Below are 24,125 nucleotides of genomic sequence, written 5' to 3'. Positions count from 1 at the left end.
ATAGAGAGTATAGAAGCTATACAACGAAGACCATGGAGATTTCGGTCTCATGGCGTAGAAAGATGTGTGGCGTCTCTATCTCGTCTTCTTCTATGTACGTCACGCTGTAAACCTGACTGGCTGCGCCTGCAGTAGGACTGGTCGGGTTAGCGAGAGTTGTTCAACCGGCTGACAGACATAACCGAGGCAGCGGAGAGCTGTCTGTCATTACTAACAGTTTGACCGCTTGACTGACTAACGCCATTTGGTTAGCTTTAGTGTTGTGGCCGGGGAAGTTCAACGAAACCCAGTTTGATGCGGGAATTAGCCACCAGTCGTTAGACAGTCTCCACCTGTTATTTGCTACATCGAGGGGCTAAGTTAGCTAACGTCAACGTTACGGCTGACTGCTAGCTCACATTAGCTAATTGTGACAGTTTCTACCCCTGCTGCGTATCATAGTAAGGTAAGTAGTTTTTCTTATTTATTAACTGTTTTTATTGCTATTATACTTCAGAGGTGTTTGATTGTTCTCTACAGTTGTGGCAACTAACTGCCAATAACGATGCGCTACGTCGCTAGTGAACTTAAAGGTTGTTGTTAGAACAATAAACGAGTAAACACATCCCGTAACCATTAGCGTTAGGCTAACGTTGACGAGCTTCAGTAAGGTCAGCAGCAATGTAAGTTGGTTTTCATCATTGATGCAAGTTATACTCAATAAACGAAAGTAGGGTTGCCAATTGTGTGGATTCTTGTATTGTTTTAAATTAGACAGTGTCATTACCGATTATTATATTGCGCCGCCCCCCCCCCCCCCCCCCCCCCCGCCCGAAACCACAAGTCCCAGATTAAGAGCGCCTGCTGGTCCACATCAGACCCGGGTATGTCTGGTTTGTTGTTACTAATCATATTCCGGTGTTCACGAAGGGGTAGATCAGTGAAGGCGGGATGTCAGGATATTTTTCAAATAACTTTGAAGACTGCTTGACTATCTGCTATTGGGAGATTGCTTTTGCATGGACGTTAGGATACTAGAAACGATTTTAGATAATACATATATAGCTATAGTTTTAAAGTTTGCCTGTTTAGCTGTTTAGACACACCTTTAGATAACCAGCGGAACATCAGTAATTCCTAACATATCTCAGCTGTGTAGTTAAAGCCAGTGGTTGAGCAATGATGTATTTAGAGAATATCTTTGACATTAATAGGCTAAACTGTAATGGTTCACACACATGGGCTTCATGATGGACTAGTTAGAGCTTGGCTGTGACAGTTAATGCCCTAAGTGTTTCTTTGTGCATAGCCTATAAAGGGATAAACATGAGCTGGCTGCTCGCAGCCTTAATGTTGGTCATCAGCCACACTATGGTCTAGTGACATTGATGCAATATGATGGGTTAGACTGGTACTTCAAGGAGAAGTATCAGTCTAACCCTAACCTCTGCTCATACTGATTTTATACAAGATAAAACAAAACAAACAATAGTGCCATACTAGCTTCATTACTTAACAAATGTTGAGGGTATTTGTGCATTTTCAACATGAATAATGTTGACTATTTATGATTGGATTGCATTTTGTGGCATTGATCATTCATAGCATCTATAAATGTGAAACATGATGATAAACAACCATCACAAACAGAATGAAAAGTGATGTTGTAAAATTGCCTGATTAGTTTGACCAATTGCCTTAGTTTTGAATTTATAATGGCTTATGGCAGTGAAATGGATAATAAAAGTCAGCTGTTCACAGTACACTAAACCTCATATTCAAAAGACTGCGACCACTCACTGCAAGTTATTATTGCTTCATAGACCACTAAAACAATTAATCGATTGAATAGCTGCAGTCGTTTATGGTCTTCAATCAGTTCATGCTTCCCTTTAAAATCAAAAGATTGGATGGAACACACACCTCAGTCTTTTGAAGGTAGACTTCAGTGACAGTAGCAAGATTACATTTTCAGAGATAACGTAATTAATTTATACAACAGACTCAATGTTGTGCTGCTGATTTTAGATGAGAAGCTAGGTGCACTTGTGTTCTTTTCAGTATAATAGTCTTGTCTCCTATAGCATCAACTTTAATTTTTCATCCATCTAATCTAAATGTTGGTATGATCTCTCTATTGTTGAATTTATGAAGTTTTAGTACAAAGATTTTTGACCAATAAATACTAATTATGTTTGCAAGAATCTATGTCAGGAGGGAAAGATATTTTATTTCAACTCCAACATTTAACATTTTTCCTCATTTCCTTGTTTTGTATTGTCTAGTTTTAACGTACATGCTGTGACATGATTATGAAACTGTACTCTGACATAGTCATAATCTGTGATAATGAGAACTCATACACCAGGTAGTTGTCAATTATTGATAGGCTAATAGCAACAAGGCTAATATGTCAAATCATCCTTATCAGCCAGTAGCATTGTTGGAGAATTCATGTCAAATCAAATATTTTGACTTATACAGTAGATGTGTGTTATTAAAATGATCGCAGTGATGGTTTTGAACCAGCACTTGTTGCAGGAAGTGAACATCACTGGAGATACATTGGTGGAAGTGGAACTTTTATAGTTTGCTCATGTCTTTCCTGCAAGGAGCACATAATAGTGGGTTGATTTATCCAACCACATGAAGGTTTCCAGTCATTATCTGGATTATAGGCTAGTGTAAAAGAGATGATAAAAACCAATTACATTTATATAGGCACCTAGTGTGTGTCCCTCCTTTGTTAAATTTGGTTTTATTTAGTTAGCCAAGAAAGGTGGAGCATTTCAAGTTGATGTTGCTTGACCACTGCTAACCTGATTCATAACCCACTGTGAGTATAACACAAAGCCTGTTTAAATATTTAACTTATGAAGATTAAATAAATAATGACTCACGTACTAATGGAAAAAGCACAAGGTCATCAATATGTTTGCTGTTGCTATTTTTAGATGGAAAGTAGTGTAGAGTAAGTGTTGTGCAGTTTCAATTTCATTTGTCCATGCATCAACATGGAGGCACATGTTGCAGTGAAAAGGTCTGCATCTATATAATTAGCATGTGATAAACATACAGCTGCCTTAATGAAATTGAATAATGCACTGTGTTGTATGACTTTTTCCTGTCATTTGTCCTTGTAGATGTTTTGCTCTGATGTTGTTTGTCTAAAACAAGCAGACATATATTATCCTGAACAGTCAGACAGACCACATTGTTTTGCCTGCTTAAGCTGTAGAGCAAACGGCAGACTCACTGTAGATTGAGTTTCAAATGGACAAGCATGGGATTTTCTCCCTCACTGCTTTCATCCCTTTATGTTTATTTGTATTTTGAGAATGTGTGCCAGTCTGATGGTATCATGGCAACTAGCATCAGGTGGAAAGGTGGCACAGTATTTCTGTGCTGCTGAGTCATGCTGTAATCAAACAGTGCTTTTAAAAATGATTTTAGACTTTGAAATGACAATAAAATCAATATCTGTTTTAGTATTAATTGATTTTAGACATTTGTGTGCAATGCGGGTTGTTACACTAGTCATAGAATATGAAAATCTGTTAAGTTGATTAAGTTAAAATTATAGATTTAAAATGAATAGCAGATAGGATTTGCAAAATACACAAAATACATTCCTTGTTTCATCATTGTGCTGCCTAAATTTTAAGGTTGTAGCTACAGGCTACAATTTGTTTACAATCTAGAATTTAGGTAATATTGTTTTTTTTTGTTTGTTTTTTTTTATCCAACTGAAGCTGATTGCAAAGCTCAGCAGTTGAGAGTGGATATGATTTCAGAAAACATCAACTTGGGGAGTCAGTTACTATTTAAGCTGATATGTTCTGCCTGAATTTTGCTTGTTTGCTGTCAGGAGTCATGGTCCAGATGTATGTGTCACACATTTATTAGCACTTTGAAAAGCCAACATGGCCTCCTGTTTTGCTTGGATCATGCATGTGCACAAGGACATGCTATGGTGTGCTTGCCAACATACAAATGTACCAACAAAGGCAGTGTAGAAAAATAATGCAAGTAAACTTGCATGTAAACAAATGATGATTTAAAAGATATTTAAGAATATTTCCTAATACCCCTGTTGAAATGCCCCAACCAATGATGATAATGATGATTAATGATTAATGATACACACAAAATGTTTTTTGCGGAGAAACACTGAATGTAAATAATGTTTGTTTGTTTAAAATAAAACCCGACAGGGCACCTTAAACAGGTCAATATAATACAATCTTGTCATGAATACCACCTTAAAACACTTTTTGAGTCAAAGAGCTGTTGACTCAGCTCAACCCTGCTAATCAATTATAAGTGCTTTATTGTCACGTGTATTGTTGTGTCCAACCCCTGTAGATTAATAATACATAACGATGAAAAATTTATAGATGTATATTATGTACATTTTAAAAGTAACCACGACACTGACATTGCAGCCTAGAGGTACGCTCATACAGTAACATCTATAACCTAGGTGATGATTGGGAAGTGTGCTTAGGCCATTTTTAAGATGTTGGTGTTGAATCTTAAACAGCTGGAGCCGTGGCGATGGATCCAGGATCTGCAGCAGTGTTTCTGAAGGCATAGGGGGGTATGTTGTGTCCTCCTTGGGTTGAGACCGGGCCATTTGAACCCTGTGGTCTCTATCGGCTTATTGTTCAGCTCTGGCTGCGTCCCTCTCCACTGATGTCACAGCATTCCAGGGAGCGGATAAATGAGTTAGTGTTAGGGCAGATGAGCAGCATCGTGAATGCTGCTGGTAATAGTGGGTCGAAGGGCACAAATATAGCAGTGTAACTGTGCAAACACACTCGGCATCACTCTCTAGAACAGCTACGCGCCCTCTCCAAGCTCTTTGTTCAGTCTGTGTGAAATATGACACCTTAAAAACGTGATAGCATTTAGATCAGGATTGGATTGTTTTGCACTGCCAGGGTGGTGGGTATGCTTGTATTGACACATCATTAGATGACCACAAATAATAATTGGGTGTCTAGTGTTTTATCTAAGCTATACTTTTGCCCTGCCCCTCATATTTGCTATGGAGTTTAAATGGTCATCTAAGCCTGTTTCCTGACCAAGACCATCTCTGTCTGTGTCGATGAATGTGGACCTTGGTGTTAGGAGGACTCACCAAGATGTCTCACTTCATTTGTCCTGGGGCAGGAGAAAGGACTATCTTGGCTTACTTAAGATGTTAAGATTGATTTCTCATGACTCATTCTCCCTCACACACTATTCATGTTTTGTCAATGTTTTCCATCATTGGCCTTTAGGTTGCTTGTTAGGTCATCTGCTTGTTGTTCCTCATTGAAATGCATCAGAGACTGGAAGGAAGAGGGTAAAGTTAGAAAATTTAAAGGTATTTCAACAAGCCACACTGTAAAGTCTGATTTGTTAGAGTTAGACACACCCGACTCCTAAACCCGCATCAAGAGTTAAATGACCCATTGTAATGAGATAGGGTTTCTCTGAATTTTCAACCGCTCTGCAGCTTTTAGGTCATTGTTTTCGTCCTCCAACCCAAATATAGACTGTTCTCATCAAACCCCAATAAATGGCTGTACCCAGCAGAGGCAAGCTGAGTGTATGTTGTCTGCCTGAGAAAAAACGGATGTGGCCGCTGAAGACATTTGAACATCTTGCAAGCTTAAGGCAGATGTTTATTTCGCTGTTGGCGGACAGAGTCAGAGAGAATATTGGACTTGAAATTAAAATTTGTCATTTCGCTAGCAACATGTCTCTCGGTGTTGCTGGTTGGTATTTGCACTTTCATTTTACTGCAGTTATTTTTCTTCAACTCAGAGCAAAGTTAACTATGTGTCATTGACACATATATTGGCCATGAAGAAGGAACAGAAAGTGCACATTGATATAAAACGAGCAGATTTAAGTTGCAACGCATGTGGTCAAAAGCAACAGCAGAACATGTGACTAATGACTAGACAGAAATAACAGCAACAGTAGGAAGGGGCAGCAAATATAAGTTTCCAGTCATTTCTATCTTCTCTGCATTTCTGTTTTTTTACTGGAGGGTGGTACTCTTCAGAATTTTACCAATGACAGATCCATACAGCGTGACCAATATGGCTCGAATGGAATAGTAATAATCAGCATAGTAAGTGTTATAAAGCTTTTACTTCTTCTTTACAGGTTGTCAACATGCTGCAGTAGAGTGATGCACCGAGTGTTGATATTAATAATGGCCATCTGGGGAGTGGAAGGATGCTCCAATTCGGAGAGCTGCCCGACGCCCACGCCCAATTCCACCAAGGACTACTGTTACTCGGCCCGAATTCGCAGTACTGTACTCCAGGGCTTGCCTTTTGGAGGGGTACCAACCGTCCTTGCCCTTGATTTTATGTGCTTCTTGGTGAGTCTTTGTTCATGCCCAATGGAGTGCCGAGTTACTCCAGCTGATGAGTAAATTTTTGCACCATCCATCAAAATATCCTACTCATGATGCAGTGCTAGCCCTTCATTGTTTTGTGTTTTGTGTTTTCTTCATTAGAACTGAGGTGAAATACTTCCAGGAATGTGTTCTTAATTGATAAACACCTTCAAGCAGTTATGTAACCTTTGTTCAGTAGGTTTCTGTAATGTAAATAAAGGAACTGGAGATGTTGACAGCCACTGTTTTGTACTTATAGGGGCTGCTGTTTGTGTTCTCCTTCTTGAGAAAAGTAGCATGGGACTACGGGCGCCTTGCTTTGGTGACCGATGCTGACAGGTAATTAGAACACATTGGTCCAGACTGGAAGGTCCAGTAACAAGGCTTTTTGCCATGTAACAATATGTATCACATGTAACATTATGGCCAACATGCACTGATATATCAATTATGGCTGAAATTTGATATGTTAACATCACAATTTCTTTGTACAAGTAACAAATGTTGAATTCACAGTGATGGTTAATGGTTGGTATTTGGTAGATACCTTTGTCCAAAGTTAATTGTTTGGCTCACAGGCCAAAAGATGCTAACCTAAATTACCTTCCAAAAATATTAATCTGCTAAAATAATCAATTGTAAAGTGTCAATCAGTTATTTGTACTTTGTGTTAACTTAAACTCCAGATGATGTAATAAGGCAAAACAATTAATCTTGGCAGAGGAACTTACTGTTCAATATAATTGATTACCTCAGCAAGCAGATTGTCCACTCTCCAGTTGGTTAGTTGCAGAAAATATTACGAACAGGGAACAGCAAAGAAGAATTAACTACACAACAGCTGCTAGCAAAGCAGCTGTATCAGTAAGGCTTGAAATTTGTTATCCACGTTGCATTCACCACTGGTGGTTGTGACTAATAAGACCCAATCAAGAGGCAATATTTCTTTGTCATCGTCTCCAAAAGTCTCCGTCCAGACTAAAACGCAATCCCAGAGTTTTCAAACAGGGTTTCCAGAAGTCTCAGTTTTAGGGGCTGGAAACACCACAGTTGTGTGGATGCCAGGAGTAAACATAGGAGAGGTGAGAAGTTGTAAAACAAAAATGCATTAGCGTGGATGAAACTTTGGGATTTGATGTGATTTGCCTGTAGTTATAGAGTGTATGGTGGTCAGTAGGGGCAAAAAACAGCTTACACTAAAGGGTGGCTATGGCAGCCTTGTCAGCATTCAAATGGTAGTGTCTCAGAAGGTACAAGCCATTGTGGCTGTTGACCCTTATTGATTTATCTGCCAAAGACAAGTTTTATCAGTGTCTGGCACTTGGTGGCTGTTCATTCTGGACGTTAGTTAACACTGAAAAAAATATGTATTCTTGTTCTGTGGGTGTAGTTACGTAGTTTGCGACAGAAGTAGACATCACAAGGATGGAGCTCCAGACAGGAAGTCAGCGTCAGCAGTTTTCCTTTAAATAGCAGTAAAGCATACTGACATTTTCATGCATTGTCACAATTGTTTATTCACTTTGAAATAGAAAGGCCAGGCTGCTGTTGGAATAAGTCTGAAATGGAGGAAGAAACGAAGAATGATTAGTAACTTATCAATTATAAATAAAAACCCCATTAGATCCATTTCCCAGACCACTTTAAAACCACTGTCTGCATCTAAACCCCATGCACTGTAGTTCCCCACTAATGTGCGATGATATCCTGCCAGATATATTGGGATAATTTGTGACTGATGTCTACACACTGATCGAATTAAGAGAAAATTTTGGGAGCAGCCTGTTAACAAGGGCTGATTCTTCTGCTCCGTTTTAAAGTGCTACATCATGAGATGAAACAAAAGGACTGATCAAAATTGGGAGAGAGGGAGATGAGACATCGCTACAGACCTATTTGACTGTGAACCCTGAAAAGTACATGACACAGTGCTCCATCACCTACATCCCCCTGCTGTGCTTGTGTGATGTTGCAGCTACACTATTTTTGCAGCTGCATGTGAGCAGAGAGTGGGGTTGCAGCATGGTGGGAGGATGGGAGGGGGGTGGCAGCATGGGACACTTTTGTAACACACAGGAAATGTAGTTTGTTGTCTCATGACCCTGTGCTGACTTGAGATCATTGTCTGTCTTTTTAAATTCTTGTAAATTCTGAAATGCGAATGTTTCCTTATTTGGAAACACAGTTAATCATCTGAAAATGGGATAAAACTTTGATATGCGTGTGGCTCCAGCTTCATAAGCTTTGACTCTCAACTCAAATGAATAAAGGGGTTATTATCAAATCATAGGCCATAAATGCAATTATCTGGCAGGATAATGTATACCAGAATGAACAGAAACCTTCATTGGTATGCCTGTAGTGTAATATGCCTCCCCAGATTTTCTTTGAAACAGCACCCGTACTGGCCGACAGGGCCATTTCCTCTTAACTGAGCTGAATGGCTTTGTTTTGCTTCTCTTTTTACCAGACGAATGGATCAACGGTACAGTCGCCTGGATGATCGGGAATAGTATGTTATATCTCCATATTGTAGACTCACTGCCTTTTTCTTCTCTCCTTTCCTCTCTGTAGTTAAGCTAACTCATAACTCTTGTCCACTCTGCCCAGGCCACCATGGTTCTCAGTCTGTTTTTCACTCTTGATGGTTTAGGGTTTTTTTTTTCTTCCTTCTCCAGGCGTTTCCCAGTGCCAGACTCCTAATTATTCTCCCTCTCATTGCCACTCTTGTACTTCTGCTGTTGGGTGTCCCTGTCCTCTCTCACTATCCTAATCAGATCTGTGTGTGCTAATCTGTGTATTGACCTCTTTATGAAGCACAGACTTCTTCTTCTGTCTGAGCGCGCCCCATGAGCTGCACAGACAGGATGCTTACAGGGAGAGGTAATACTTCCCTGATCTGTGGTTGTTCATAGACAGGCCCTTACATGGTGCACCTACAGTATATCCTGTCTACTAGAGCTGAGATGAGCCCTTCCTCCTCACAGCAATGTGGGAGAGGAGGACTGATGGTGGCTTAGAACCGCAGGTTCTCTCCTCATTCCAGTAAAGATCTCTTAGAGCCCTGGCTGACATCATCCTTTCATGTAGTGTTCAACACTGAACCAATGTTCGAATTCCAGCAGAGCACGGGCCTCTTCATATTTTCCAGTTATGTAGAAATTGAACCGACATGATCTCCCTGAGGTCAAATGTGTATACAGTAAATGATAAGGGCTTGAAGCTGTATTATGTCCAGGAGAACCTGTGGCTCTGCTGGACATTCTCCATAAATCTGCCTCTTGATGACCACTGGGTTTGTGTTGTTTTCTTGGTGAATACTCTTTTGAGTAGAGCGCTACCTTCTATCTTTATCACAACCTTTCCCCTGACAGTGATGGTGTAAAGTAGACTCCTTACTCCTAACGCTGCATGAAATGTGGCTGCAGAGAGTGTTCCTGTGGTTGACTGGTTTATCAACACAAATCCTGTGTGGAGCCAGCGCCGGGTAAACAGGGGTGACTCTCTTCAGTCCATTTCAGGGCGTGTGTTTGTGTGTGTTTTGTCTTGTCAACTTTCCATACTGTTGGTAATCCCACTGTCATGAAGCGCAAAGAACTAACCTCCCCTTGTGGTTCATTCTGATGTTTGGTAGTTGTGTAACATCATGCAAATACAATGTGTTGTGTTTTCTACACACAGTGTGGCCTCTGCCATGACATCAGAGACACCTGAACGCTATGAAAGGCTCACCTCAGTCTCAAGCTCTGTGGACATTGATCAGAGAGACACCGTAAGTGTGTTATTGTTCTTATAGGATAAAATAAGATGTTGTGTTGTGTTGTGTTGTGCAGGACATACTGTATGTTGCATGTGAAAACTGGAACAGCACCTTCAGTTCTCTGCTGTCTTCTTTCTCAGGGATTCTGCTCCTGGCTAACTGCTATCTTCCGCATCAAGTGAGTCAAGTTACTTACACCATGTTAGAAGAAAAGACAAATTGGTGTAACACTGATTAAAATGGATATTACACTTTTTCTGCTTTGAATTGCTCTTAAATCAGTGACTTTGTTGGTGTGTTCTCTCTGTAGGGATGAGGAGATAAGGGAGAAGTGTGGTGAGGATGCAGTGCATTATTTGTCCTTTCAGCGACACATCATTGGCCTGCTGGTAGTGGTGGGCGTGCTCTCTGTGGGCATCATCTTGCCCGTTAACTTCTCGGGAAACCTGCTTGGTGAGTTGATTGGAATTAACTACCAGTGGATCCTTGTATGTTTGTTTTAGCTTGTTTATATTTTCTTTTTGATGGTCTCTTTTCTTCTTCCTCTTTCCTTCTAATCTGTCTTTGTGCTTTTTCTGTCGGATGAAGAAAACTGCCTTCCCATGTACAGATAATACAAAACTTTGCCATCTAGTCTAGCATTTAGACACAAAAAACATATTATTTATATTGTATATAAATAATATATTTATATTATGTACACAACTGTACAGCACCATGCTTTTATTCTGTAAAATAATAAGAACACCAAATAAATATGTTGTAAGAAATATACTTGGATTCAGACAAATCTGAGAATTTTCAAATACAAAGAATTTTCAATTTCCTTTTTTTCCTGTGTGACTAAATGGTTCAACATGGAGCCTGGGTGCCGAACTCCTTCCTGCAGCTGTAATCGAGTTTTTTACTTCCATATAAAATTACCTGCCCTTAAAATGCATAATTTATCATGCCTCTATCATTTATCAGGAATTTATTATCCCTGTCTTTTTTTCTTCGTCTCTTATCTTGTGTCACGAGTTTCCTCTGCCTTCTATGAAAGCATACTTTTCATTTTGTGTAGTTAATGGGGAAATTACTCTACTCTAACAAAATGTCCTTTTACTTCTGTACCAAAATAAACCATGTCCCACATTCCTTGCTGTATTGTTTGGAGTGCAGTACAATATAATACGTGGCAATGAATTATTATTAATATTATTATTATTATTTTTATACAGAAAACAATGCCTATAGTTTTGGACGAACCACTATAGCAAATTTGAATGCTGAGTGAGTAGCTCTTTTACCTTCACTTTATTTAGCATATACTCTGTTGCTCTGTTGTACTTTCTAATCCTCTGATGAAATTCTGTTTACCCTTTATTTCTCCAGTAATACACTACTGTGGCTACACACCACCTTTGCATTTCTCTACCTGTTACTGACGGTGTATAGCATGAGACGGCACACCTCCAAGATGCACTACAAAGAGGATGACCTGGTGGGTGGCATACTTTCAGAAGATCCTCCTTTTGGACACATAGTTCTGAATGTTGTTGCTAATTACTTCCCTTTCTTTACTTCCATGCAGGTAAAACGCACTTTATTTGTCAACGGGATCTCCAAATACGCAGAGGAGACTGAGATAAAGCAACACTTTGAGTAAGCACTTGTCACTGGGGTCCTGGCTCCACAGATAATATCTCTCAATGCTTACATCTGGCTTCTTATAAAAAGGTTACGCTGCACTGTCGTCATGGGTTTTAGCTGTGCAGTAACTGTATTAAGGCGTATGAGAGCCATGCCTTTTCTTGTTAAAAGCAGCTGTTTTGTCCTCTTCCTTATGGCTGGGATCAGACAATGACAGGCCTATATGTGTAATTGTCCATAATAGAAGCCAGATGAGCAGGGTTATGCAAGTCATGTGTCAAGACCGAGGAAGGGGTGCTTGGCTCAACTCCTACTCGGCCAAATAGTGTTAACCAAAATCTTATCTTTGGTCCACTGCAAAAGCCCCTCCACGGTTGAGCAACACCCCCTCCACCCACTTCACCATTTTTGGTCTTGCTAATGTTATTATAATGTAGTACAGAGATGTCAACTACTGTAAATACACTGCCCTTGATGTCAACAATGTGTAAGTATTGCACTGTACATTTGTACTTCTGTAAATGTATCCGGTCTTTCACCTTCTCCCTCCCTGTCCTTCTCTCATAGGCATGCATATGAAAACTGTGTTGTACTGGAAGCTCGGATCTGTTACGATGTGGCCAGGCTGATGTATCTTAACTCTGAAAGGTAACTTTGTTTCAACCATTAGTGTGTGAATGTGATGTCTTATTGGCTCCAGGACCTGAGGCTGTTTCACTGAAATAGTCCTTCTTCAGTTTGACACAGCTAATGTTTTGTATGCAGGAAGAAGGCAGAGCGCAACAAGAAATTCTTCCTTGACCTTCAGGCCAAGGAGCATATTACCACCATGATCAATCCAAAGCCCTGTGGACACCTCTGCTGTTGCGTCATCAAAGGCTGCGAGCGGGTCAGACTAACATCGTAACTTTATCTCAGAATTACACACTCCTAAAACTTGTTTACAAGCTGATACTAACAGCAAGATAAGGAAGACATCTAGCTGAGTTTTGATTCGTGGAGAAGCAGGGCTAAGCAGGAAAAACAACTGCCACAAAGATAACATATTTTCACTAGTAAATATATTTGAAAATGCCAATGCTTACGGGTGTATTAAAAAAAAATACACAGGGTAAGGTAATTACCTACGAACAACTGTAACATTAATATAAGTGGTGAATATAATTATTACTCCTATATCAAAATGTTAGTAGCAGATAGTGACAGCCAGGGCAAGTACAACTAAGCTTATGTGTTCTACTCACACCTCCAGTACTAATAACATGTAAGCTGTTAGATGCCTATCATTCCTGTTTAAATAACTCTGGCCATCTCTCCCATATACTGATAACACCCTATTGGGCAAACAACAGCATCATACAGTTTGACATAAAATATAGGCCATCTCTCTCAAAAACCTTGATGGTAACATCTTACATACATTAACATTGTCAACTTCTCCCTGTTTAGCCATTCAGTATTGTATTCATGTAGGGACCCCATATTTTCCAAAATACTGACTGCCTTTTGTTCAATTTAAAAATAAATGTTGGTCATTTCTCTCCACCACTGGTTAAAAGAGTTGATATTGATACTTGCTCATATAAATGATCACCAAATTAACTAAGTACACATGGTTGTTAAGTCATCCCAGAGGCTGTCTAGTATTACAGATGGTACTGATAGTATTTATTTGTGCATTCACTAAGTGTTGTGTCTTTTTTTTTTACTTATTACATATAAAAATGCAAGTTATAGTTTGTTTTTTATATATATATATATATATATATATATCATTATACTAACCCTGTGTATTAACTGATATTCACTATTACTGTAATCTAAGGTAATGGCAATGAGGATAAAGTAAAATAAAAACAAACATCACAGAGTGACTAAATGTTAATGTCCTTCACAGGAGGAGGCAGTGGGTTACTACACCAAGCTGGATGGACAGCTGAAAGAGGACTACAGGAAAGAGAGAGAGAAGGTCAACAGGAAACCTTTAGGAATGGCCTTTGTCACCTTTCAGAATGAGTCCATTACTGCCATGTAAGTTCATTTACACACGGTAAAATAAGTGAATGTGTGTCCGTGGTATTGTTTTTAAATTGACATATTACATGCCTCTTGACCCACCTCAACATGTGTCGTTTGTGTTGATGTCTGTTCTCAGAATTTTGAAGGACTTTAATGCTTGCAAGTGTCAGGGTTGTCACTGTCGTCGGGAGCCCAAGAGCTCTCAGTTCAGCACCAAACTGCACACACACAACTGGACTGTCAGCTACGCCCCTGATCCACAAAATGTCTACTGGTAAGAACACATTCAAGTCATATTTTCTTTACTACGTTCTTAATATCACGCTGAGTTATAATTGAACTTCAGTTCACTTTGAAGAGACTTTCTCACACCAGATGAAAAACTGGTTTTTGAGCTGCAGTATCAGTTTACTGGCCAGCTGTATCCATAACTGTGGGTCATCACCCAGTGTCAGTCTAACCGCTACATAACCTTTATCCCACAGGGAGCATCTGTCAGTGGGAGGATTTTCCTGGTGGATCCGCTGCTTGATCATCAACTGTGTCCTGTTCATCCTCCTGTTCTTCCTCACCACCCCAGCCATCATCATCTCCACCATGGACAAGTTCAATGTTACCAAACCAGTGGAGTACCTCAATGTGAGTGTTCAAAGTTCAGTTCAGAAATCTCTGTCATTACCATACTGAAACAGAGGAATTATTTCAAGAGACACTGAAGGAGAAGAACAAAATAAGCTCTAACAGCATTTAAGTCAGAGCTGTCACAAGTCAGCAGGAATTCACCACTTTTGTTTCTTGACACAACATGTCCATGTCTTTCTGATCTGTCCTCCAGAATCCAATCATCACCCAGTTCTTCCCCACCCTCCTTCTGTGGTCCTTTTCTGCCTTACTTCCTACTATTGTCTACTACTCTGCCTTCTTCGAAGCCCACTGGACCCGGTATGAGTCACACTTTCTGCAATCAGTCAGTCAGTTTAGCATATTCAGAGTCCTATTGTCTTTATTCCCATTTGATGTTGAGGTTGTTCGAGTGTGTTGTGTCTGTTGTAATGTGTAAATTTCATTTGGTCATATAGCTCAGGAGAGAACAGGACCACAATGCATAAGTGTTATACTTTCTTGATCTTCATGGTCCTGTTGCTGCCCTCCCTCGGACTCAGCAGGTATAGCACATTTTTTAAGTATTACTTTCAATATAATTAAATGTAAATGTATACATCAGTTCATTTTTGTCACCCTAAATATTTTAGTTGATTCCTCTCTTTTCTTGTATCCTTGCAGTTTGGATGTTTTCTTCCGCTGGCTGTTTGACAAAAGGTTCTTGGCAGATGCTAAAGTGAGATTTGAGTAAGTAGCAGAATTTTATGGATGTTTGAATACAACTCCATAGCACTTAGCACAAAGCAGAACAGGCTGTAAATATACAGCATTGAAAGTCCAGTTTGTTTGGGACATTATTATAATTCACTCATTTAGAAATACCCCAGCTGGGTCTCATATAGTTAATTTAATGTGGAATTAAATTAGTTTCTGCAGTAATGTGTTTACTTCAGTTTGAGCCTGTCCTTTTCAGTCCCTAGTGATATAGACCTTTTTCTTTGCTCTTTAGGTGTGTATTCCTTCCTGACAATGGAGCCTTCTTCGTGAACTATGTCATTGCGTCTGCATTCATTGGAAATGCCATGGACCTGCTGAGGATCCCGGGTCTGCTCATGTACATGATCCGCCTCTGCCTGGCTCGCTCTGCAGCTGAGCGGAGGAACGTCAAAAGGGTTAGTCCCTGTTCTTTGCCAAGTTTAAATTATTCATGGGTCCATGTGAAACATATTAGTTCAAAACGTAATAGCATAATATAAGTGATCTCTTACATGAACATCTACTCTGAAACTGAATGAGAAAGTAATGGTTTTGTTGTTGTGTATATGAACATGACAATTAAGCAGATAAAATCAGAAAGCCAAGACTTTAATGTCATACTATACATAATAAATGAGAATCTCTGCTATGATTTTAAGGTGGACTTGTTTTGTTTTGTTTTGTACTATGTTAATCAATAGATTAGATAGAGAATTTTCTTTAATATCTTGTCATCGTGTCTCCATAGCACCAAGCCTATGAGTTCCAGTTCGGGGCAGCTTATGCTTGGATGATGTGTGTCTTCACTGTGGTTATGACCTACAGCATCACCTGCCCAATCATCGTCCCTTTTGGTGAGTGCTACCATTTAGTATCCCTGCTGGGTTACTGCTGTTTCACATCTTGATAGTGCGCTGATTAAATGATTGCAGGAGGAACATACAGAGGGCAGGCAGTATAGAGTGGTTCTGTTCTTTATATGGAAGCTTATCAGCAGGCCTAATTGGATTACATCCACTGATTGTCCTGTGTCTGTGCAGGGCTGATGTACATGCTGCTGAAACACCTAGCAGACAGGTACAACATGTACTACGCCTATCTGCCATCCAAACTGGACAAGAAGATCCATTCTGGAGCTGTCAACCAAGTGGTGGCTGCTCCTATTCTCTGTCTCTTTTGGCTTCTGTTCTTCTCCACTGTTCGCTCGGGTAAGAAGAGGACTCCATCTGCAGGCCACTACTGTCCTAACACATGCCCACATTTATTTACAGTATATAAGCCACTGTGACATAAACCACATGTTAAACAAGTGTCCCTCCACTTTTTTCCCCCAGGGTTTTCAGCCGCAACGTCCATGTTCACGTTCGTAGTTTTGATCATCACAATCATTGTCTGCCTCTCTCACGTCTGCTTTGGACATTTTAAATATCTCAGCGCTCACAACTACAAGGTAATCAAATATTCATCACTTTTTGTTTTCTGAATTCTTAATGCCAGTATTTCACACAGGTTTTATATTCAGCTGCTTGTATTAAATGTGTGTTTTCTGTCTCAGATTGACACCCAGGAGATTGATGGATTGGAGAATGGACGTCCAGTGTGCACTTCTGCCGCTAACAGGGCAGCAGTATGTATTCAGTCATGTTTATATAATATCAGCATGTGCCTCAGCATCAAACAGTGAAAAGAAGCATGGCCGTGGGGATGACCATGGGGTCAAAAAGAAAGGAAAACATGGGTTACACACTTTTAGTTCCTATGCAGAAGTGACTTCATTTATCCAAAGTTTTGACTTGAGCTATGTCACAAGACATGAAGTACAAAGTCAATCAGATGTTCCATATGTACACAAGAACACAAAAACTCTACTAAGACCAAAGATTTGACGGAACAAAGAGATAAACAACCTTTTTTGTAATATGAACTTGCATTCAGACTTTAACATTGTGTTTTATTTCATTTTCTCCTCTACAGCAAATGTACATTGCTCAGGTACTTCAAGACCCAAATTCAGAGGAGGCTGGCTCAGGCAGTGGCGAGGACGATGGCCAGGGGTCCTCGCAGGACGAGGAAATAATCAATGTTGAAAATGGCCTGAATGAGGACTTCCAGTCTGGTGAGGACAGCCTCATTGATAATGAAGTGCATCAGTGATACTGTCCGGACTTAAAAAAATCCCCTAAGTTAACTTGAGGAGTGCACTGAACATGTGAATTAAACTAGGAACTGAACCAGCAGTTCTCCAAAGCATCTCAACCTCCATCGAGGGACTTCACACTAACATAAGCACACTGTCTACTAAGGATTTAATGGATTGTTACTCAAGGACTCTTGCGTTTCCTACACTGGGTCTCATCAAACCACATCTTCTGTGCACCTGCAGAAGGGATGTACTCTGACAGTGTAAGGGCAGCAACGTCTTTCTGCTCCGATGTAGCTGAGGCACATCCTGAAACACTACACATGGACCCGTGAAAGAAAGACACTAATGCACAAATGAATATTTTTGCCTTGTCATGTAAGGGGAGTATTCTGTCTGTATTTCCTTAACATATTGCACTTCAAAGAGAGGACCTGTCCGATAAGCTCGAGTTTCACCATGGTACTGTAGTACAGCATGCCTTCAATTGCAAAGGGTGGAGGGATTTTCCCATAATCCTTTTGCCAGTATCTCTAATTGTCTGCACTAGATGCTTCCCTGAATAAGCAGCTTATAAGAGAGGAGAGCAAGAGAAGAGTTTTCCACAGCAGCAGGTAGCTTGGTCTGTGCAGATATGGTGGTCTCAAAACTTCTTCCAATTCCATAGAAGCCTTTCAGAAAAAAACAAAAAAAGAAAAAAAAATCATTGCTACTAACACTCCTGGACGCTTTGAGACTACTGCTACAAAACTCTAGATTTGTGAAATAACCTTGTTTGACATGGTATTTATTTGTAGGCATGGAATTTTAAATGTTAATAAGCTTGATACATCCCTAAACTGTGGAAGAGGCTAATTCATCTCTTGGTACACTACATTGATAATGATCATTTTTGGCATTCAGTCCCTGAGCCTTTGTTGGTACTGCTGTAGGACTGCTGCTACTGATGCTGCCCCCATTAGGGGACAATCCTTGCACGGCTGCTGCAGAAGGACTGGAGGCCAAGACCCTGCTGATTCCTTTGTTTGGCTCAGAGGATGGAGAGAAAGGCCTTTTGGGGGGGTTTTCTGAGTCAGTTTCAGAGATACTCATTGTGACTAGTTCTCTTTATATGTTGTTCTCATTGTTATCTTTTTTTTCCCATATGTTTACATATGTATGTAGAGATTTTCGAATTAGCATTCAGTTTAGGTGGCTACTGCTAGTTTTAGGAATGAGGTAATCCATATCTTACCACTCAGCCCTCTGTCAGGTCCTCTTCAATGTTTTGTGTAGATAGCATGGTGTAGGTAGCATACTGTAAGTTCCAGTTGTCATTGAGCATTGTTACATTTTCCCATTTTGCCAGTACTCAGTGCTGAGTTTTAGATTGGTGAACTCAGCTGCGCAGTTTTTGGGATAACATATCAAATCTTGGGCAAGACCACACAAGAAAGTTTAGCAGTTACACCAGTGGTCCAGTTCTATTTATTGTCATACTCATGTTCAAACCTTAACTGTATGATATTGAACACTGTCGCCACCCCCACTCCCAATCACCCATTGATAACAAAATAGAAAATATATTCATTATGTTGTTTTTATGAAGTACTTACATATCCCCCCACAATTGTACATTCCATTTGCAGATCCACCGACCAGCTCTGTAAGGCCTCTGGCAGAGAAATAGGGATGCACTACAACATTTTCCTGATCTGCCTCAGCCATGTGAAGCAGCTTCTTTTCAGGTTCAACAACATTCAGACACAAATATCTGCTTTAACAGAGCAAACACCAAGTAACAAATTATCATGTGAAACACAGTGCCCATGCAGTTATTACCTTACTCAGGATTTAAGAAGCCTCTTTTTTCTGTACACTGTGAGCTGCCCCATTAAACATAAAGACGATTGTTGAAAAAGCAAGGCAGAGTGCTGCAGACAAAGTACCACTACAGTCTGTCACTATGGACCAATTATTATCATTGGTCCATAATATTAAAAAAATGTATTATCCAGCTGCTCAGAGAGCCATTGTGGGAAATGTGCACTAATCTTACTTTCACTTATATGACTGACAGAGAAGGGCACACCCCATATGGGTGTGACAACGACAACGGTGAACCTAAACTGTTTCCATAATTTGTCCATGGGTATTTTAGCACTACATATGGGTATATTATTATGGTAAAAACAAGAGAATTGTCAGACACCATTGACTCTGGTGCTCTTCTGGTCATGATAAGGTGATTTTATTTTTTATACCTCTTCATTTTTATACCTCTGAGATATCTTGAAATCTCTGAATGTGTTCTGTCAAAATAACACATACTGTCCAGCTCCGAGGGAGATGCTTAAAAATCTCATCTTGTCTAACAACTTCAGTTTTTAAAACACTGAATGTACGTTAATTCCACAACTTTTTTGGTAAGTTGAAAGTGGCTAAAGTAATGAAAGTGTGATGGCTGTATTTAAACAGCTTCGAAAGGACGGTTCACTGAGCTAACCAGAACTTGTTTTATACTACAACAAAACTAACTGGTGTCCTGTCCCATGTTATGGCTTTTCATTTGAGTACAGATCTTCATTTGTCAGTCTGATGGTTGCAATGATTTCCAGGTAGCATTGTTTTGCTAATTACGATCCTCATGATGGATTTTATATTATCTTCATAAGATCTGTATAGACAGCGGGACTAACTGGAAATAGATGCATTGTTTTTTGTCACCAACAGTCAAAGACTCTTAATAGAAGTTATCAGCTTGTTTCTACTTTGTGTTAAAAATGGGCAGTAAAACGTTTCTGTGTCTCAAAACTGTGCACAGTTAGAATGTGTTTTTGTGAGCTTTGCCTTTTTTTAGTTTTACATTTTTCTAGATAGGAAGAGTAACAATAGCAGATCTCAGCATTTGACTGTCTCATTTTTTCATCCTTTCCAAAGGGCCGTCTGTACAACAGATAGAGATAGATATATATATATATATATATATATATACTATATATCTGCTTCCCCCCAGCTCTTTGAACAATAAATCTGTATTTAATCAAGTCTGTCCACTTTAAGAGTTTCAATTCAACAGCAACAACACATTTTCCTTCCCACACACGAAAAGTGAAATGAATATGGAGTAAAAGCTCGTACTGTTGAGTTCAGTACACCCAGAGGTTCTGCAGCTGCAGCCTTACTTGGTCTGGGTTTACTTGGTGCTGCAGATCGGAGGTAGATGATTGGAGGGATGGAGGCTGGCAGGGGCGGGGATGCAGTTCTCAGTGTCGGACACTGGGTGCTGCTTGGGAGGGAAGTGCAGCTGTGGTGCAGAAGAGCCGAGAGAGCGAGGTGCGACGTGGAAAGGCAGAATGGCTCTTATCTCGTCTATAATCCAACACATAAAACCCACAGTGTCCATGAGAGCAGACTGTCAGATTTCAGCAGGATACACCACTAACATGTAGCACATCGGCAAACCGAGTCACCACTTGTGTTAAAAAAAGAAGTCGTCGTCATGGACGGAGGGCTGGCTGTTACTTTTATATCGGTTGCGATGTTTGTTGGTTGTTTTTTACTCGGATTCATCCCACTGTTGTTCAGACTGTCTGAGGTAAGAGTCTGCTTTCTTTCATTTCAACTCCTTGTAGAAACGGTCCTGAAATGATTCAGTCTCGATGTCACAGTGACTGGAGGCATCAAACTTTATTTTAATCTGCAGTGTTGATCTTCATGTGTGGCCCCCGATACACTTGGCTGCATTACACTGCTGTTCATCCGCAGATAATGTTTTTAAATGAGTTATGGTGAATAAGACTGACCGCAGAATATTATTATTTATATAAAAGAAATTACATTTTTTTTTCCCTTTATTTTTACCAGGAAGTTCCATTGAGATAAAAAAAAAAAGAAGAGAGACCTGGCCAGGATAGGAGCGTAGAACATAAAATACCACATAGATGACATTTGCCTCTTTTCATGGAAATCTGAGAAACTGTTTTGTCTGTGAAATAAATCATTGGTTCACTCTGATCAGCTGGAGTCATGTGTGAATTCTCTAGAAAAGCCTGCAGTTTGTCTCCATCCTGGGGGCAGGACTCCTGTGTGGGACCGCGCTGGCTATCACCATCCCAGAGGGAGTGGGCTTACTGGAGGAGTCATGGAGAGGTGAGCAAATACAAACATGAACATGAGCTGAACCAGGACCCGGCAGCCCCTTTCCTTGGTCGTCTTGCCAACTGATCAATCCACGCCATCCTCACCCACAACATTTACATCCGTGTTTGATTGTAACCCTTTGAAAAGAGTGATGAGGCGTATGGGGATCAAAGGGGCTCACTCATTTAAATGCATGCCTCTCTACCTTGTACTCTTTTATGTGGGGTGAGATCAAATAGCTCATCCTGTCCTTCATCTTCTTTCTGCAGCGTCCTCCAACTCCGATGTGCCGTCCGGTCTGAATGGCAGTGAGAAAAATGCAACCTCCACAGAGAGAGGCCTTCCATCCCGCTTCTTCATCGGAGTGGCTTTAACCTTCGGCTTTACATTCATGTTTGTGGTGGATCAGATCGGAAGTTACATCTCCATGCGTGGCAAGTTGGCAGAACTCTAGTACCAGCTTCATTTTTGCAGAATGTCAACTCCACATATAGACCACCTCCATCTTTCCAGTTGTTACTAATGTGTGAGTGTTTCTGAAATTAAAGCACGCAACAAATGAAGGATAAAGATTTTGATGAGGTCATCAACCTGTATACCTAGCATTAATTTCAAGGCCTCATTTGCCTCCATTGCTGCAGGAAAGCTGTAAATAAACCAATGTCTTAATCCCTGGAAAACATTTTTTCAGTTTTGTGGGACCTAAACCTCTTTATATATTTTTATCTTTTTAGCTTACAGTTTACCTTTGTACCATTTAACGTTACTCACTGGACTTGAACTGTTTAAATTCCTATACAAACTGGAAAAATGTGGGTGTTCTGAAGCTTTTCACTGGTAGTGTTTCGTTATCACCACAACATGTGCAATGTCTCATTTCAGACCAAACGACTCGTTTGCCGAACAGTGCGGGCATCACAGCCACCTTGGGACTGGTTATACATGCTGCAGGTATTTATACAGCAAAGTATTTACTTTACATTTTTATGGACTTGTATTTTCCCAAGGTAAACAAAATGTTTCAAGGAATGCCATGCCACAAGCATGGAAAATTCCTAACAAAGCAGTGGAGTTTGTTAAAGTCCTCATGTGACTCAGCATGTGATTCCTTCACTGTTTGAGTCTTTTATGTTTCCAGTGACATAATTTGAGTTGAAATCGTAGCTTGGAGGCTTTTGGAGGCACAGACACCCATGGAGGAAGCAGATTGTTGTGACCACTAACAATGTTTTCATTTACATACAGCTGATGGCTTTGCTCTGGGTGCTGCTGTGGCCACAGGTCAAGTGACAGTGCAAGTCATAGTATTTTTTGCTGTGATTCTACACAAGGTGAGTTTCCCTGAGAGAACGCTGCAGTGAAACATCCAGCAGTGCTGCTCATAAACAAAATGTAGCAGACCTGACCGTCCGTCTTTTCTCCTAGGCGCCTGCAGCTTTTGGTTTGGTCTCCTTTCTGATGCATGCAGGCCTTGAAAAGAAGTACATTCAGGGACATTTGCTGGCCTTTTCAGCCGCATCACCTGTTGTTGCCATCACCACTTACTTCATATTACATGCAGTAAGAGAGCGGCTAAGTATTATACAGTTTCAGTCCAATGGTTTGTTTGGTGTTATTTGATTTGATGTGTTTGTATCTGCAGTCCGGCAGTTCATCTCAGAACCAGCTCAGTGCAACAGGTGTGGGGATGCTCTTCTCAGCTGGGACTTTCCTCTACGTGGCCACAGTGCACATTCTCCCAGAGATCAGCAGCAGCAGCAGCAGCAGACCAGGCCAGCCATCCTCTGACCTCCAGCAGCACACTGGAGCTGAGACCCACCAGCAGCGCCACCTGGGGCTCCTGGAGAGCCTCACTCTCATCCTCGGGGTCGGGCTCCCGATGGTGCTGGCTCTCGGCCTGCATGACGACTGAGAGAGGAACGTCAGGGAAGTTAAATAACCGTGCAAAGATCACGGTGCCACCACACCTGAAAGGACAACTGTGAGCACCTGTATAATACACTCTACAGTGTAAACTACTTGTATGGCACAATGTTTGGAGAGAACAAAAAAAAGCCTTGGAAGAGCAGTTAGCGTGGTGTGTTTTCAGTGAAACTTCCTTTGAATCTAACTATTGTTAGTGTATTAAAAGAGCTTGGCAGGAGGTAAGAATCTGATAGCTAATTTATTGTCCTCAGTGGAGTTTGGCATGGTCAGTGGTGAAATCCCAGTAACTGGATAGATTTACAGGAACAGGTTATCCAAACAATAAGAGATCTAGGTCATGCACTTTTTTTTGTATAGTCAGGAGCTTGAAAACGGGTCCAGACTTCCAGCTTATTAATGTGCAATAGTACAAATTACCCAGAGAGAGGATGTGAAATCTTTGTGTATAACTGGTTTTATAGGTTCGCAGGTGAGACTTTTTACCAGTACGACTGACAAAGCCTCTGGGGTGTGTGGTGGAAGATCTGTAAGAATCCAGCAGCTCTTTACATCTGTTAGATGTTATGTGAGTCAGACAGAAACAAGTACTGTACATAACTGGGATGATCAAGCGGGTTCCTCCAATCACAAATGTCTCACTGAATTTTTGTCATTTCAAAAATTAGGGTAATCTACATTTTGATGATTCCTGTCTGTTCGTTCTTTAGTGAATGCGGACGTTTATATGAAATAAAAACATGTCTGCTCATGTTCTGATGGCTGTTTGCTTAATGTTGTGCTCTTTTTAG

The 24,125-nt window shown here is 40.4% G+C and overlaps 2 protein-coding genes across 4 annotated transcripts; both read left to right on the top strand.

Annotated features, from left to right (window-relative positions):
* Window positions 1-132: 132 nt before the first annotated feature.
* On the top strand, window positions 133-20,315 carry LOC111220561 (CSC1-like protein 2). Of its 3 annotated transcripts, XM_022743671.1 has the most exons (24): window positions 133-445; window positions 6,142-6,361; window positions 6,639-6,718; window positions 8,850-8,891; window positions 10,061-10,151; window positions 10,280-10,317; window positions 10,450-10,592; window positions 11,360-11,411; window positions 11,514-11,622; window positions 11,713-11,783; window positions 12,339-12,419; window positions 12,537-12,660; window positions 13,669-13,802; window positions 13,927-14,064; window positions 14,276-14,429; window positions 14,626-14,732; window positions 14,870-14,956; window positions 15,075-15,140; window positions 15,403-15,565; window positions 15,898-16,003; window positions 16,190-16,357; window positions 16,484-16,599; window positions 16,705-16,776; window positions 17,124-20,315. In XM_022743671.1, the coding sequence occupies exons 2-24, from the start codon at window positions 6,167-6,169 to the stop codon at window positions 17,301-17,303; spliced, it is 2,517 nt and encodes an 838-aa protein (XP_022599392.1). In that variant the 5' UTR covers window positions 133-445; window positions 6,142-6,166; the 3' UTR covers window positions 17,304-20,315. The 3 variants fall into 3 exon arrangements, with proteins under 3 accessions (XP_022599392.1, XP_022599393.1, XP_022599394.1); XM_022743672.1 differs by lacking the exon at window positions 8,850-8,891; XM_022743673.1 differs by lacking the exons at window positions 133-445; window positions 6,142-6,361; window positions 8,850-8,891 and adding an exon at window positions 9,202-9,262 and having other exon boundaries at window positions 6,710-6,718.
* An 84-nt stretch (window positions 20,316-20,399) lies between these two features.
* On the top strand, window positions 20,400-24,125 carry LOC111220562 (zinc transporter ZIP9-like). The gene is made up of 7 exons (XM_022743674.1): window positions 20,400-20,866; window positions 21,315-21,420; window positions 21,681-21,845; window positions 22,294-22,362; window positions 22,657-22,742; window positions 22,837-22,971; window positions 23,054-24,125. The coding sequence occupies exons 1-7, from the start codon at window positions 20,771-20,773 to the stop codon at window positions 23,321-23,323; spliced, it is 927 nt and encodes a 308-aa protein (XP_022599395.1). The 5' UTR covers window positions 20,400-20,770; the 3' UTR covers window positions 23,324-24,125.

Source organism: Seriola dumerili, unplaced genomic scaffold (assembly GCF_002260705.1).
Source record: "Seriola dumerili isolate Sdu_G_001 unplaced genomic scaffold, Sdu_1.0 BDQW01000073.1, whole genome shotgun sequence".
Lineage (NCBI taxonomy): Eukaryota > Metazoa > Chordata > Actinopteri > Carangiformes > Carangidae > Seriola > Seriola dumerili.
This window is presented reverse-complemented; position numbering and strand designations above follow the sequence as displayed.